Source organism: Petromyzon marinus, chromosome 26 (assembly GCF_048934315.1).
Source record: "Petromyzon marinus isolate PM22_M1 ecotype Great Lakes invasive population chromosome 26, UKy_Petmar_22M1.pri1.0, whole genome shotgun sequence".
NCBI classification, from domain to species: Eukaryota; Metazoa; Chordata; class Hyperoartia; order Petromyzontiformes; family Petromyzontidae; genus Petromyzon; species Petromyzon marinus.
Window position 1 is genome coordinate 5077775 of NC_133692.1, and position 14107 is coordinate 5091881.

At 51.8% G+C, this 14107-nt stretch overlaps 1 protein-coding gene across 3 annotated transcripts in view; it reads right to left on the reverse strand.

Moving 5' to 3' along the window:
* Window positions 1-14107, reverse strand: part of LOC116946204 (uncharacterized) — a 59731-nt gene that overhangs the window by 23837 nt on the left and 21787 nt on the right. For 2 of the 3 annotated variants that reach the window (XM_032961182.2, XM_032961185.2), the window contains 2 exons: window positions 13126-13216; window positions 2282-2412 (listed from right to left, as the gene is read on the reverse strand). In XM_032961182.2, the coding sequence (XP_032817073.1) occupies window positions 2282-2412; window positions 13126-13216 (222 nt within the window). The remainder of the gene's footprint in view (window positions 1-2281; window positions 2413-13125; window positions 13217-14107) is intronic. The other variant, XM_032961184.2, reaches the window with a different exon arrangement.

Genomic DNA, 14107 nt, shown 5'->3' on the forward strand with positions numbered 1-14107 from the left:
GGGTCACGGAGAGACGAGGTGAGGTCACATCCTCACACGGAGTCACTTAGGCACGGTGCTAGATGTGGTTCCCGGCCACTGATGTCAGCTGTGGCCGGGAACCAAAATTAGGTTTCATAAGCGGAATGCGCTAACCACTGCGCCACCGCTCCACCCCTGCTTAATTCGTGTTATTGTTGATTATTATTTTGTACACAAGCATCACTGCACTGGGAAAGCACAATGCGATCCTCTGAGCAACGCGAACCTGAACTGCCGGATCGTGTTTAACATCGTGAATTGTGTATGAGAAGTCACGTTGGCGGATTCACAGGGAGGGAAGGAGAGACACTGCAACGTGGGCAGTGCTCGTAACGGTCTCATCAACATTAACATTCGGGATGATGCCACTTGTTTACCTGGGAGAGCCTCGCCGAGTCTTTAAACTCCCGTACTCTGGGGCGGCAGAGTGGCGCAGTGGGAACGCATTCACTGCAAGAAGGACCTGCGTCCGATTGCCGAATCAGGTCCTTGCTATGATGTGGAGTTTGCATGTTCTTCACCTGTTCCGCGTGGGCTTCCTCGGGCCTCTGCGATGCTTTCCAATAGCTAAAAGCACACCCTACCATCATCGGTGTTGGCCAAATATCTCAACGTGGCATGACCCTCCTGATAAAGACACATTGTATGCAATGTATGCACGTGCACGTGCCGTACGTTGAACTGCTTTCGCACCGTACGTAGCCAACCACGCTAATCGGAGGTGCGGGTAAGGGACAACTCACTAAACACATAAAGCAGTTCTAAAGAAATGAGTTGTGACTTTCCTGGGTAACTAAGCAGTTACAGTATGAATATTTTCTTCTAAATTGAAAACTCATTTCTAAATTGAAAACTAATTTCTTTAGAACAGCTTTTTTACGTTCAGTTTGTTGTCCTTCCCCCTCATCTCCGATTAGCACGGTTGGATATGTACGGTACAAAAAAGTTCAACATACACACATACATTTAGGGTCCTATTCCATTGGAATGGTTGGTCAGATTATGAAAGAAAGTTTTGCTTTCTTGTAGAAGGAAAGTGGAGAACCTGGACACAAAACAGCATGCATACGAGGGAGTGAACACTCAAAGTTCTACACAGGCAGATTCATAAACCCACTTGCTGTACTGCTGCTACCTCCTTGCTACCTTACAAGCCCTGGGGTTTCAAAAATATATGCCACGTGTGTGAAATCTCCCTGACTTTGCACTATGCAGCCCCCTGAAAACGCTGGAACCACACTTCCATAATAATCCATTTGCTGTATCTCTATATTCGTGCAAGTTGTACGTAGCGTACGCCAGGCAGTGGGGGCTATGCATGTCTATAATCCACCACTGTGGAGGCAGTAAAGTGTGGACCCATATCAACTGTCCCTTCTGTATGGGATAGAGTGTTGCCCCCTTGCATTAGTAATGATGACTTGACACACTTCTCTTGAGATGGCACTCTATTGAAGACACGTTCACTTGACATCGGGCGGAGATCCCCACCGCAACAGCCCCGAGTTGCCCACGCATCTCCCTTATATATCAACACGAGGCCACGCCCCCCTTCCCGAACCTTCTCGCTGAATCTGGACGCTCCCTCCACCGGCAGACTCCTGTCAGTACCTCCCATGGCCACTAGGGCATTCGCAATGTAGGCTGACTCCCCTGTCAGTACCTTCCGTGGCCACTAGGGCATTCGCAATGTAGGCTGACTCCCCTGTCATTACCTCCCGTGGCCACTAGGACATTCGCAATGTAGGCTGACTTCCCTGTCAGTACCTCCCATGGCCACTAGTCCACTCACACCGCATGCAGGCTCTATTGTGCGTGGATTGTCTCTGAGTGCTCCGGTTTCCTCCCACATGCATAAAGAAACACTCAATCATTGACTGAAAAAATCTTAACATACGGAGGACTGCAGAGCTTGGGCTATTGTTGGTAGTGCCAGGTCACCACTGTCTTTCGGCTTGCTTGTGGTTCCTTGTCGATTGTGACCCACGATTTGCACGAACAAAGACGCAGCACATAAAATGAGACGCGATTAAACTCAGCATTATTATGACTGGTTCACGAGATTCCTGCACACGCCAGTGGCCACTACACTCACCTCGACATAAAAACAACTCATAGACTCTCGAATCGAATCAGGACCACGAATGGCAGCGTGAAAATGCACCGAATCGCTGAAGTTGGTGGCGTAGGCAAGGGGGGGGGGACTAGTCTATGCCAATCGTTCAAGCGCAAACAGGCGATGTAATAACAAGGTGGTTACCTCATCCCAGTCCGGGCCAAGGCCCCCGTTGTAGCCATCACGTCGACCATCATCATCATCATCGCCATGATCACAATCCTCGTCATCCCCATCATGATGCTCCTTATCTGCCAGATGTGCGGTTCCACCTGCTGCAGAGAAACCACACCACGGCATCACTCCTCACCACCATGTGGGAAACCGCACCACCACGACATCACTCCTCACCACCATGTGGGAAACCGCACCACCACGACATTACTCCTCACCACCACGTGGGAAACCGCACCACGGCATCACTCCTCACCACTACGTGGGAAACCGCACCACTAAATAAACTCATTCGTACGAAAAGTATTTGCTTAACATGTTGTCGGCGCATTGCGTTATGGGTAGAACCGTGAGAGGGAGGTCATTAAACCCGTGATTAAAAAATCGACTTCGTGATGCATTCCTCTGGGCGAGTTATCTTACGCCCTGGAGTGCATAACAAAGATCACCCCATCATGGGGTAAGTAATACGACACCACTCCACGTGGTCATAGCACACCACCACGTGGTAGGTAATATGACCACACCACTACTACACGTGGTTATACCACCCCACCACGTGGTAGGTAATATAACCATACCACTACTACACGTGGTTATACACCCCACCACGTAGTAGGTAATATGACCACACCACTACTACACGTGGTTATACCACCCCACCACGTGGTAGGTGATATGACCACACCACTACTACACGTGGTTATACCACCCCACCACGTGGTAGGTAATATGACCACACCACTACTACACGTGATTTTACCACCCCAAGCACGCGGCTAGGACACACAGCTAAGTTGTTTAACACTGCTGTGAAATCATGACATACAGATTCTCAATGCTTTCCACCTCCACGCGGTTTAAACGAAAACAAATTCGGTAATCCCCTGCACACACTCTCGCCATGCGACACGGCGAATGCCTCTCTCTCCACGCCTAACCAATCATGGGAGTTGTTTGTCCATACTTCACCATACGGGTCAGCGCATGTTGGTGAAGGCAGTGCCGGATTAAGCTAGTGCGGGGCCTGTAGCATATGTTATAAAGGGAGCCTAAATAAATAAACACGTAAATATTAAAACACAAATTGTTAACTTGCACAGTAAAGTAATTGTATTTTTTTCATTTGCTATACAGCCAGATAATACGACAAATCGCTAACCTTAAACACCCGGTCGTTCATAAAAGTTGAAGGCAGTATAGTGCTATAGTAATTCGGGAAGTGCAGAATCACTGCACTGGAATTGATAGCTTGAAAGCATTTAGCGCGGGGTCCTTGAAAGTGCGGGGCCCGTAGCTACTACATAGTAGCTACTACATAGTAGCTATGTAGTAGCTACTATGTAGTAGCTACTATGTCGTAGTAGCTGCTATATATGGGTGGTGGGAGAGTACCCAGGACAGGTTCACACTTCGCTCACCACTGCTGTTAGCCGTGGGTCAATCATTGAGCCCAGCAAAGGCAGACTGTTAAAGCGGAGAGCGCTAACCACTGCGCCACTGATCCGCTCCCATTGTTGTTAAGGTTTCGCATAAATCCACGTCACGTGGATTCCACGGAGCGAGCTTGCTGTCTGTGACATGTGCTGAGATTTGACACTGAGCCCCCCGCAGTCTACCTTGGCACACACACACACACGCGGCCACAGAAAGACAAAGATCTCCCGTAAAGCCTTGAGTAGACTGTTCGGGCAAGTGATGTTAGCGAGCGCCTTTTAAGGCCGACGCGACTCGCAGCTCGATGCTGTGGTCTCCAACACGCCCAAGCCGCACCCGTATACCCTGTTCCTACCGATGTTTACACATCACACCGGGTGCTCATTTAAAGTTGAATCAACCTACGCTCCCGGCCCACGACGGGTTCTGATAGAACTTATCATCATCATCATCATTATGTTTGTCGTGGCCGGGAATCAAACTCAGGACGCCGGGTTAACATCGCACAGCGCACTAACCACTGCGTCAACCACTGCGCCACCGCTCCCATTTAAAAGTACATGTTCGTGTATATATACATACACACGCACACAATGCTTTAAAGGTCATCTGTGTGTGCGTTATGCAATCGCATCGCCTGGAGACGACGCGAATCGCAGCCTCCGGGGTTGATGAGACACGGACGGCGGCGAGCGAGAGAACTCATTTCACGAAATCTAAAAAAAGTATTCCACCGAAGTGCCCCCCTGCCTGCCTTACCGCCCCCCTCTGGGCGTGACAAGAGTGGCCGCGCTGCTGGGCAGTCGAGGGGCAGTCGAGGGGCAGCCAAGAAGAGAGGGGGGGGGGTTCGCCCAGCAATAACAATAACACGAGAAATAGAAGAACATGAAGAGGGCCCTTGGGGCGAGGAGGAGGAGGAGGGTGGGGGGGGTTAAGGCTGGGTGGGGGCTCCGTGAGAGTGCCGAGTTTGTCGATGAGGGTGAGGGGGAGTGCCCGCGTGTGATGGTTCATCAGGGTTGAGGATCGGCCGTATGGCGAGGGTTGCTGGTGATGGTTCGTCGAATATTCTCAAGGTATTATTGTCAAACTATGTTTTTTGTTGTTGTTGGTATTTTACCAGGTCAGGCCTCAACTGAGCGCTGTAGCTCTTTTTCCAGAAGCGGCCTGGCCACACTTCGAAGTTGGCTTCTCGTGTGGAAATTCATAGCAGCCAACGCATGTTTCTGAATGCGGAGGGGGGGAAAAACTGGAGCACGGGCAAAAAAACATGCAAACTCCGAATATATACAGGCGTCAGGGTCGGGATCGCACCCAATGATTCCTGTATACCAGGCGAGGTAGTTAACATCTCCTAGCCACCCTCTAGATGGCCAGGGTCAGTGGGCAGGGTTGATGCTCGTGGTTTGTTGTCCAATTAGGGTTAGGGTCAGTGACAGGGCTTGTACAAGTGGCTGGTTGGCTAGTTAATTGTAGCTAGATTTAGGACTAGAGTCTGACTGGCTAGTTAATTGTAGCTAGAAGTAGGACTAGTACTAGAGGCTGTTTGGCGAGTTGATTCTTGTTAGAGGTAGGGCTAGTGCTCGTGGCCGATTGACGAGTTGGTTATGGGTAGCGATCGTGTTTTGTTGGTGAACTGGTTATGGATGGGGGTTGGTGGAATGGCGAGTACTCGTGCCTACGCTACACACAACACGATTAGTACGATGAATGTCTGGGAGGGATGTTTGCTGTGTGGGTGCGTGCTCTGGGACTCGCAGCGTGAACACTCGAAATGTGTGTTATGTCTCTGCCTGCTCTGTGTTAGAACAACAGTGCTAAGGGGTGGTGCAATTATCTACAGGGTGTTTGTGTATTCATGTGGGTATGTTTGTCTTGTGTGAGGAGCGGTGGCGAAGCGGTTAGCGCGCTGCGCTACGAACCCGGCGACCCGAGTTCGAAACCCGCTCACGGCCAGCACCAGTGACGATTATCTGCACCGGTCTTCGGCCTCGCTTCGGTCGACTCAGCCTCAAATGAATACCTTGGTGCGGCTATGTGGGGAGACAACGGCGGTCGGGCGTGGAGATTTACAGCAGCCAAATAATCCAAACGCACGTTGTTGCTAAATGTGGAGGGAAAAACCACCGGAGGAGCCGGAGAAAAATCCACGCGACCACGGGGGGAGAGACACTCAAACTCCAAATATACAGCGGGGGTCAGGTTCGGAATCGTACTGTATACTTGGCGAGGTGGTTAACATTTCCCTATACGGGGGATCTTTGGTTTAATTGTGATACCAAGGCGTCTTGCTGCTCATGCTCACAGCCACTGCTCATCACGGCGGGATCCAGTCCGCCCATATCACAACCAACCGATAATTTCCCACAAAGTTACAGTTAAAACGTGGCTCGGTCGTAATAATACTCATGATGAAATAGGCCGAGCTGTCACGCATAGTATTTTACGTATTTAATTTTAGTGATTTGCTCGCCTTTCCTATACTTTACACTCTGATAGTTGTTTTTAAATCTGTTGTTGTAACTTTCTGACCCGCCCCCTATTGGAAGATAAAGAGTTTCTTAGCTCATCTGATTTCTCCAGGATAAATGTAAGTTTCTGACAAGAACAACAAAATCCTCTGATTCTGAGAAGGGGATAGAGAGAGAGAGAGAAAGAGGCGAGACTGGAGCGTCCAGGGCACCGTAGCTGTCGTGATGAACGAGCGAGGCAAGCACCCACGCCGCGCGTTCAAACAAGCACGTCGGTGAGAGAGAGAGAGAGAAAGAGCGAGATAGCCGACGACCGAGATGGTTAACCTTACGCCAATGAAACCACACGACGTCACTGAACGGCGCCCAGAAACGAAACCGGCGCGAGAGGTTCGTGGGTAAGAATTTGCGTGGGCATCCTTATCGACGGGGCGCACATTACCCGCAGGCAACGCCGTGATGCATTGGCCACAAGGGGTGGAATATTTTCCCCAACGATTGCTGCTCCGTTGAGAAATGCTTTCACGATGCTGCGTAAAGCGACGTCTTCGCTTGCATTTGGCTCTGCCACAGCGTAAGCATCAGACGTCTCTCCGTTTAAGAACACAGACAACTGTGTGTATAATTTCCACACTGGTATGCTATACACTTTATTTAGCTATGACGCATGCCACTTTTGAACTAAACTGCCGAGACATAATATACATGAATAATATACATGTCCCCCCGCACCTCCGATTAGCAGGGTTGGCCATGCACGGTGCGAAAGAAGTTCAACATACATACATTGCGGGAATACAAAATAAACAAATCTTTTTGGAATTTTTTTTTCCCCCCGTAGTGATGGAAGGGGTAATTGCCGAGAAAAGTTGCAGGTTTATTTATAAAATGCCGTGTGCACTCTGCTCTTGTTGGGAATGTGACTTGAACGGTTTCTCACTACTGTGCTGTTGTATAAATAAACAAACAGGTAGCAGAAGTTGGTGAGTGAACACCCACGTGACCACATGCACGCACTATCGCATGTACGAACACAAATGCACATATTCACATGAACACACACTAATGAACACACACTAAGGCTTACTAATGAACAAACATGAACACATATACAAGCACTCATACAAAATGACAAAGATCCCCCGTATAGCCTGTAATCGACTGTTGGGGCGAGTCCTATTAGCGAGTACTTCAACGTATTTGACTGCGCGTGATGTATCGAGTCTCCAACAGCAACAACAACCGCCATTCACCACGAAGTGGCTTGTGCCAGGCGATGTGCACTTTGCAGCTACGTTAAGTATCGAAGGCTCGCTGAGAGAAGGTCACGGGGCAGACCAAGGTGCCATGGGTTGACTGATTGAGATGACTGCAAGATGCACCACCTGTGCCCCCCACTGTGCTAACTTGCTCTATTTCACCTGCCCGGCGTTCTGCTCATTAGTGTTTGCGTCGCTCCTCTGCCTCCAACTGCCCAATAGCATCCTTCACAAGCCTCGTGCACAGAGGCCTATCTTGACACCGCTTGGGAAGTCCACTCAAGCTCCCCATCCCCCTGTACAGCATCAGTCCGCCTCTTCTCCAGCCGCTCTGCGCATGTTCAGCTCCCTATATTCGGCCGAAAAGAAGCTGCTTGGGCATGCGATGGCTGGGCATGCGGGCCTCATGACCCAGACAACGCAGCCTTGTCCGCAGGAGGAGCTCATTGATGGGAATGTGTCCAGATATTTGTGAGCTCACACAATCCAGCCTGGTTAAATCCAGGATGGATCGTAGGAAGGCCAGCCTAAAAGCTTCAAACTGAGGTAGATGTTCCATTCGAGGGGTCCATGTTTCACAAGCAAAGAGAAGAGAAAGCATGACTGTGGCGACAGATAAGATAGCTTCCACACAAGATTACGCAGCTCACGAAAAGATAATTATCCTCGGCTGATTCGGGGTGAAACCTCTGCTGCCAAACTAGAGCTAGGGCTGATGATAAGGCTCCACCTCTTCGTGGCACGCTCCAGGTTCAGCAGCAGAACTTCCAACTCTTTCTCAGAGTGAGCAGCAACCGCCAGATCATCAGCATACATAACATGGTGAACCAGCAGGGAGCCATCCCTCGACCAGCCTTCCATTGTATATGTACCAGATCGAAATCCCACTGGTACAGCCATGGAAGGCTTCTCGAACGACGTGGTTGAAGATGATGTTAAATAATGTGGGAGCCAGAGGACACCCCTGACGCATCCCAACGTGAACAGGGAATGGCTCTGACTCCCGGCCACACAACTTTTCACCGGGCCTGCCCACCATCATGAAGGTCCTTAATGATTATGGGCATAGGCTCAGGGACTCCAAAAGCATGAAGAACAACCCAGATCCCTTGTCTACATCATAGCCCTTGACGAGGTCAATGAGTGAGAGATATAGGTCCCTTTGAAATTCCATCTGCTGTAGTAGCCTGACAAAGAATATGGCATCCGCGCAAGACCGCCAAGGCCTCAGCGAGTCTGGCAAGGCGATGGGGAATATACCTTTGCCAAGGCCTTTGCCAGCACACTGCGGAAGATGTCCTGGTAGTTGTTACAATCTGTGCACACGTACACATACCAATTGTACACACAGCACACTAACGCACACACACATGCACGGTACAAACAATATGCACTGATCGTAATGCGCGCACACACACGTAGGAGTGCTGCGCAAACAGAGACTCAGATTGCGTGCCATTTCCTGGCTGCGCGGTATGAAAGGGCACGTGTTTGCCCAGTTCACGACGCCACTGACTTCTACACGAAGAGACTCCAGAGTTGTTGCTACCTGTCGCAATGTTCACTCCTCCATCACCTGGGCTGCCAGATTCATGTGTTTGGTAAATAATGCCCAAACCTCGAGACTAGCCAAGTGTGGCAGGATATATCGAGACAGCCCGTATCAGCAACAGCCCTCCGACGCCAACACCTAACGTCCCTCCTGGCAAAGCCCTCTAGCGAGCCCCCTTTCCTAGGGGTCCCTCCTGACTCCCAAGTTTCGTAGAAAGTGCCCCTTGGCAGGGATCCCTCCTGGGAAAGCTCCAGATGGAGCTCTTGCCGATCTCCGAGTCTCGACAGTCACGGCCGCTCCGATGCAGACACGAGGCCGACCCCTGGGCCTCCTCTTCCACCCACGAGGGTCCCTAGCTCCAAGACCAAGGCGAGCAGGGTCAAACCCAGGGTAAGCGAGGAGCCACGTGGCCACAGTGCCCATGTTGGCGTTCCCCGTATCGTGCCGGTAGCAGCCCATGTTGAGACACCAAGTCCCCTAATCGATAAGTACCCCAAGAGTCGTGCGATAGGAAGGCCAGACGTTCATTCTGTGACAGAAAAATAAGCAGCCATCACGCCCCGTCCCATATTCGTCTCTCCGCATATATACACAAAAAATTACACGTCACATCGGGCGCACGGCCTCCTGGGTGTACATCTCTTAAGCAGCATTGGTTGAATGCAAGCACACTCTGGACCAGTTTCGACATGTATTGTCTCATCAGCAGTCAGCCTTGCTTAAATCAATTGCTGGTGAACTGCCCGTTGATTAAAAGGAACACTTTGTGTTGGAAAAATAGGGTAATAAACGAAACTATTTTTATTGAACCAGGTAAGGCCCACTGAGCTATACAGCTCATTTTAAGATGCAATCTGGCCAAATATGATAGCTCAACGAAGTGGCTTATCATGTGGAAAATTATAGCAGCCAAATACTCATTCTAAAGATGGAGGGGAAAACCCGGAGGACCTAAGAGAAAAGTCCACGTGACCATGGAGAGAGAGACACGTTAACTCCAAATATACAAGCGTCAGGTGCGGGATCAAAACCACGATCTCCTGTATGACAGGCGAGGTAGTTAACATCGCACCACACTTAAAAATAATAATAATACATAACACGTAATAAATCATTGCCTCTGTGCCTAATCGTCGGCCACTGCAGACACGAAGATGCGATTTTATAACTACTCATGACAGTGGAGGCCAAGAGAGAGTTAGAGCTGTCAGTCCTGGCCATCGCTTATCGCTGGTCATTGCCGTAGCCGGAATCCACCGTCAGTGGCCACGCGGGTCTGAGACTCAGCTGAGCTGTTTATGCAAAGGTGGTGAATGCAAATTCATTATAACGCGCATCAATTCATAACCGATTAAAATTGCTCCTCTAAGCTTCGCTGTGTCCCCCCCCCCTCTGTCTCCCCCATGTGTCTCCCCTCTCAGCGTCTCTGTGTCTCCATAGCTCCTCTTCCCCCTAACTCCACATGCACCCCCCAACCCCACTTCATGTTGACACGGCTCTGTAGTAACCACCCTGCCCTCTATAGTAACCACCCTGCCCCCTGCCCCCTCCCCTCTATAGTAACCACCCTGCCCCCTGCCCCCTCCATTCTATAGTAACCACCCTGCCCCCTGCCCCCTCCCCTCTATAGTAACCACCCTGCCCCCTGCCCCCTCTCCTCTATAGTAACCACCCTGCCCCCTGCCCCCTCCCCTCTATAGTAACCACCCTGCCCCCTGCCCCCTCCCCTCTATAGTAACCACCCTGCCCCCTCCCCTCTATAGTAACCACCCTGCCCCCTCCCCTCTATAGTAACCACCCTGCCCCCTGCCCTCTATAGTAACCACCCTGCCCCCTGCCCCCTCCCCTCTATAGTAACCACCCTGCCCCCTGCCCTCTATAGTGACCACCCTGCCCCCTGCCCCCTCCCCTCTATAGTAACCACCCTGCCCCCTCCCCTCTATAGTAACCACCCTGCCCTCTATAGTAACCACCCTGCCCCCTGCCCTCTATAGTAACCACCCTGCCCCCTGCCCTCCCTCTATAGTAACCACCCTGCCCTCTATAGTAACCACCCTGCCCCCTCCCCTCTATAGTAACCACCCTGCCCCCTCCCCTCTATAGTAACCACCCTGCCCCCTGCCCTCTATAGTAACCACCCTGCCCCCTCCCCTCTATAGTAACCACCCTGCCCCCTGCCCTCTATAGTAACCACCCTGCCCCCTGCCCTCCCTCTATAGTAACCACCCTGCCCTCTATAGTAACCACCCTGCCCCCTCCCCTCTATAGTAACCACCGTGCCCCCTCCCCTCTATAGTAACCACCCTGCCCCCTCCCCTCTATAGTAACCACCCTGCCCCCTGCCCTCTATAGTAACCACCCTGCCCCCTCCCCTCTATAGTAACCACCCTGCCCCCTCCCCTCTATAGTAACCACCCTGCCCCCTCCCCTCTATAGTAACCACCCTGCCCCCTCCCCTCTATAGTAACCACCCTGCCCCGTGCCCTCCCTCCGCCCCTCTGGCCAGTCACATGGCTCACACGTATGAGTCGATTGATCAAACGTGTTGATGAAGGGGGTGCCCAGGATCGGTTCCGATATCACTCGCCAACGATGCTAGCCAGGGCCGGGAATCGACCTCAGGTTGCCAGGTTCATAGGGTAGGAGCAGTGTGGTAACCACTGCACCATCGCTCCATCTCTGGACAGCCTCACGGAGCCTCAAGACTCAGTTTATGGAGGTTGCTGCCAATGGGGTACTTAGAACCCGCAGGATCTAGAGAATAAGAGATCATGAACACTCAAAATCTCCACACAGATGGATGCCAGAATCCACTCGCTCTACTACTGCCATCTCCTGGCCACCTCGCAGCCAGGCGGGTGTTGGAACAGTAATTTAGCAGATTTACCTCTGTGATTTGCTGATGCAAAGGGGCGTATAGAGATGAGCAGAGGGGCACAGAGTCGCAAAGAGTCACACAGAGACACACAGAGTCGCACAGAGTCGCACAAAGACACACAGAGTCGCACAGTCGCATAGAGACACACAGAGTCGCACAGAGACACACAGAGTCGCACAGAGACACACAGAGTCGCATAGAGACACACAGAGTCGCACAGTCGCATAGAGACACACAGAGTCGCACAGAGACACACAGAGTCGCACAAAGACACACAGAGTCGCACAGTCGCATAGAGACACACAGAGTCGCACAGAGACACACAGAGTCGCACAGAGACACACAGAGTCGCACAGAGACACACAGAGTCGCACAGAGACACACAGAGACACACAGAGACGCACAGAGACACACAGAGACACACAGAGTCGCACAGAGACACACAGTCGCACAGAGACACACAGAGACGCACAGAGACACACAGAGACACACAGAGTCGCACAGAGACACACAGTCGCACAGAGACACACAGAGACGCACAGAGACACACAGAGACACACAGAGTCACACAGAGACACACAGAGACACACAGAGTCGCATAGAGACACACAGAGTCGCACAGAGACACACAGAGTCGCACAGAGACACACAGAGTCGCACAGAGACACACAGAGTCACACAGAGGCGCACGATTTTAATTGGCCTCTCCAGCTCCGCGTGATTGTGGTTGCTGAGCGAGCTCCCCCCACCACCCGTGTCTCTCCGCTGTTTCCCAAATCCACCCACGACCACCCCCGGCGTGCCTCGCTTTTACTCACAGGAGCGCGGATTAATCCGCACGCGATGAGCATCCCAAACCCGCGAAGGAGGAGGCACCGCCTGGGCCAGAGACAGAGCTGGGGGAGGCGGCTACATCGGACTGCGGTGTCAATTACAGACGCACTTCCGATGAGCACGGTTGGCTACGTGCGGTGTGAACGAAGTTTGACATGCGTACAGGTTTTCCCTCGCTTTGCGCAAATTGAAACCGCACGAGACAGCTGCCTGCCGAGTAAGTGAAGAGGTGGGAGGGCGAGTGTAAGGGTCAGAAGGTGAGTGAAGAGGTGGGAGAACGAGTGGATAGGTAGGAGGGTGAGTGCAGAGGAGAGAAGGGAGTGAAGAGGTGGAAGGGTGAGTGAAGAGGTGGAAGTTCTGAGTGAAGAGGCGAGTCGCTCCTCTACCTCCTCCGAACGCGGAGACCCCGCGGCAGAAGGCGTCGAAGTCGATCAAGCCCAGCCCCTTGGGGTCCAGCAGCCTCCCCAGGGCAACCGCCTGCAGTCACACAAAGACAAAGATCCCCCGTATAGCCTTCCGGGACGTTTGGGGCAAGTGCTGTTTTCGAGGACACGGAGACACATAGAGTATGCATAGAGACACACGTGCGTTCGTAGACATGCACGTGTAATATAAACAAAGACAGTATCCACAGATAAAGACCCCCCCACCCCATACAGGCTTTAGAAGACTGTTTGAGCAAGTGCTGTTAGCGAGCACCTATTTTCCCGGCGCGTTACACGAGGGAATGAGCTACGGGTTCCCAGCCACGGCTAACATCAGTGGCGAGCGATATCGGCCGGGCGGTTGTGGAACACGCGCCTTGTAAATACAGCGCTGTGCAGGCGCGGGTTGATGGATCGCACACGAAACGTTGTGAAACTCCCTTCCCGTGGATGTCGAGGATGGTGCCGTACCCTGGCTCGCCCGTGAGAAGGCAGTACGGCAAGTGGACTAATCGCCATCTGTTGCCATCTGTACGGGGGCTGGAGTGTTGCCTGCCTCGTGCAAGGCGTGGGTTTTCCCCGGGTGCTCCGGTTTCGTCCCACGTGGTGTGGATAACACGCAAACTCATCGTTAATTGGCTTAAAACATCTTACAAATGAAGCAAAAACAACCCAATGTAGCAACGTGACTCTCCTGAAAAAGAGTCCTACGACTCTTCTGGATAAATAAGTAAATTATTATTATTATTATATCTGAACCTGTCCTGGGGTTGACCCATCCTTCAGAGCAATCCGCACTGAGCGGCGTGGTGCAGTGCAGGGCAATGATCAAACAAGCACCACCACCACCAGCAGCGTGGTTGTGGTGGAGAGGCAATCATAGTCGCCCATCAGTGGGATTGAGGCAGAGGGGCTGCGTCGTGGTTAACTGCACGAGCAGAAC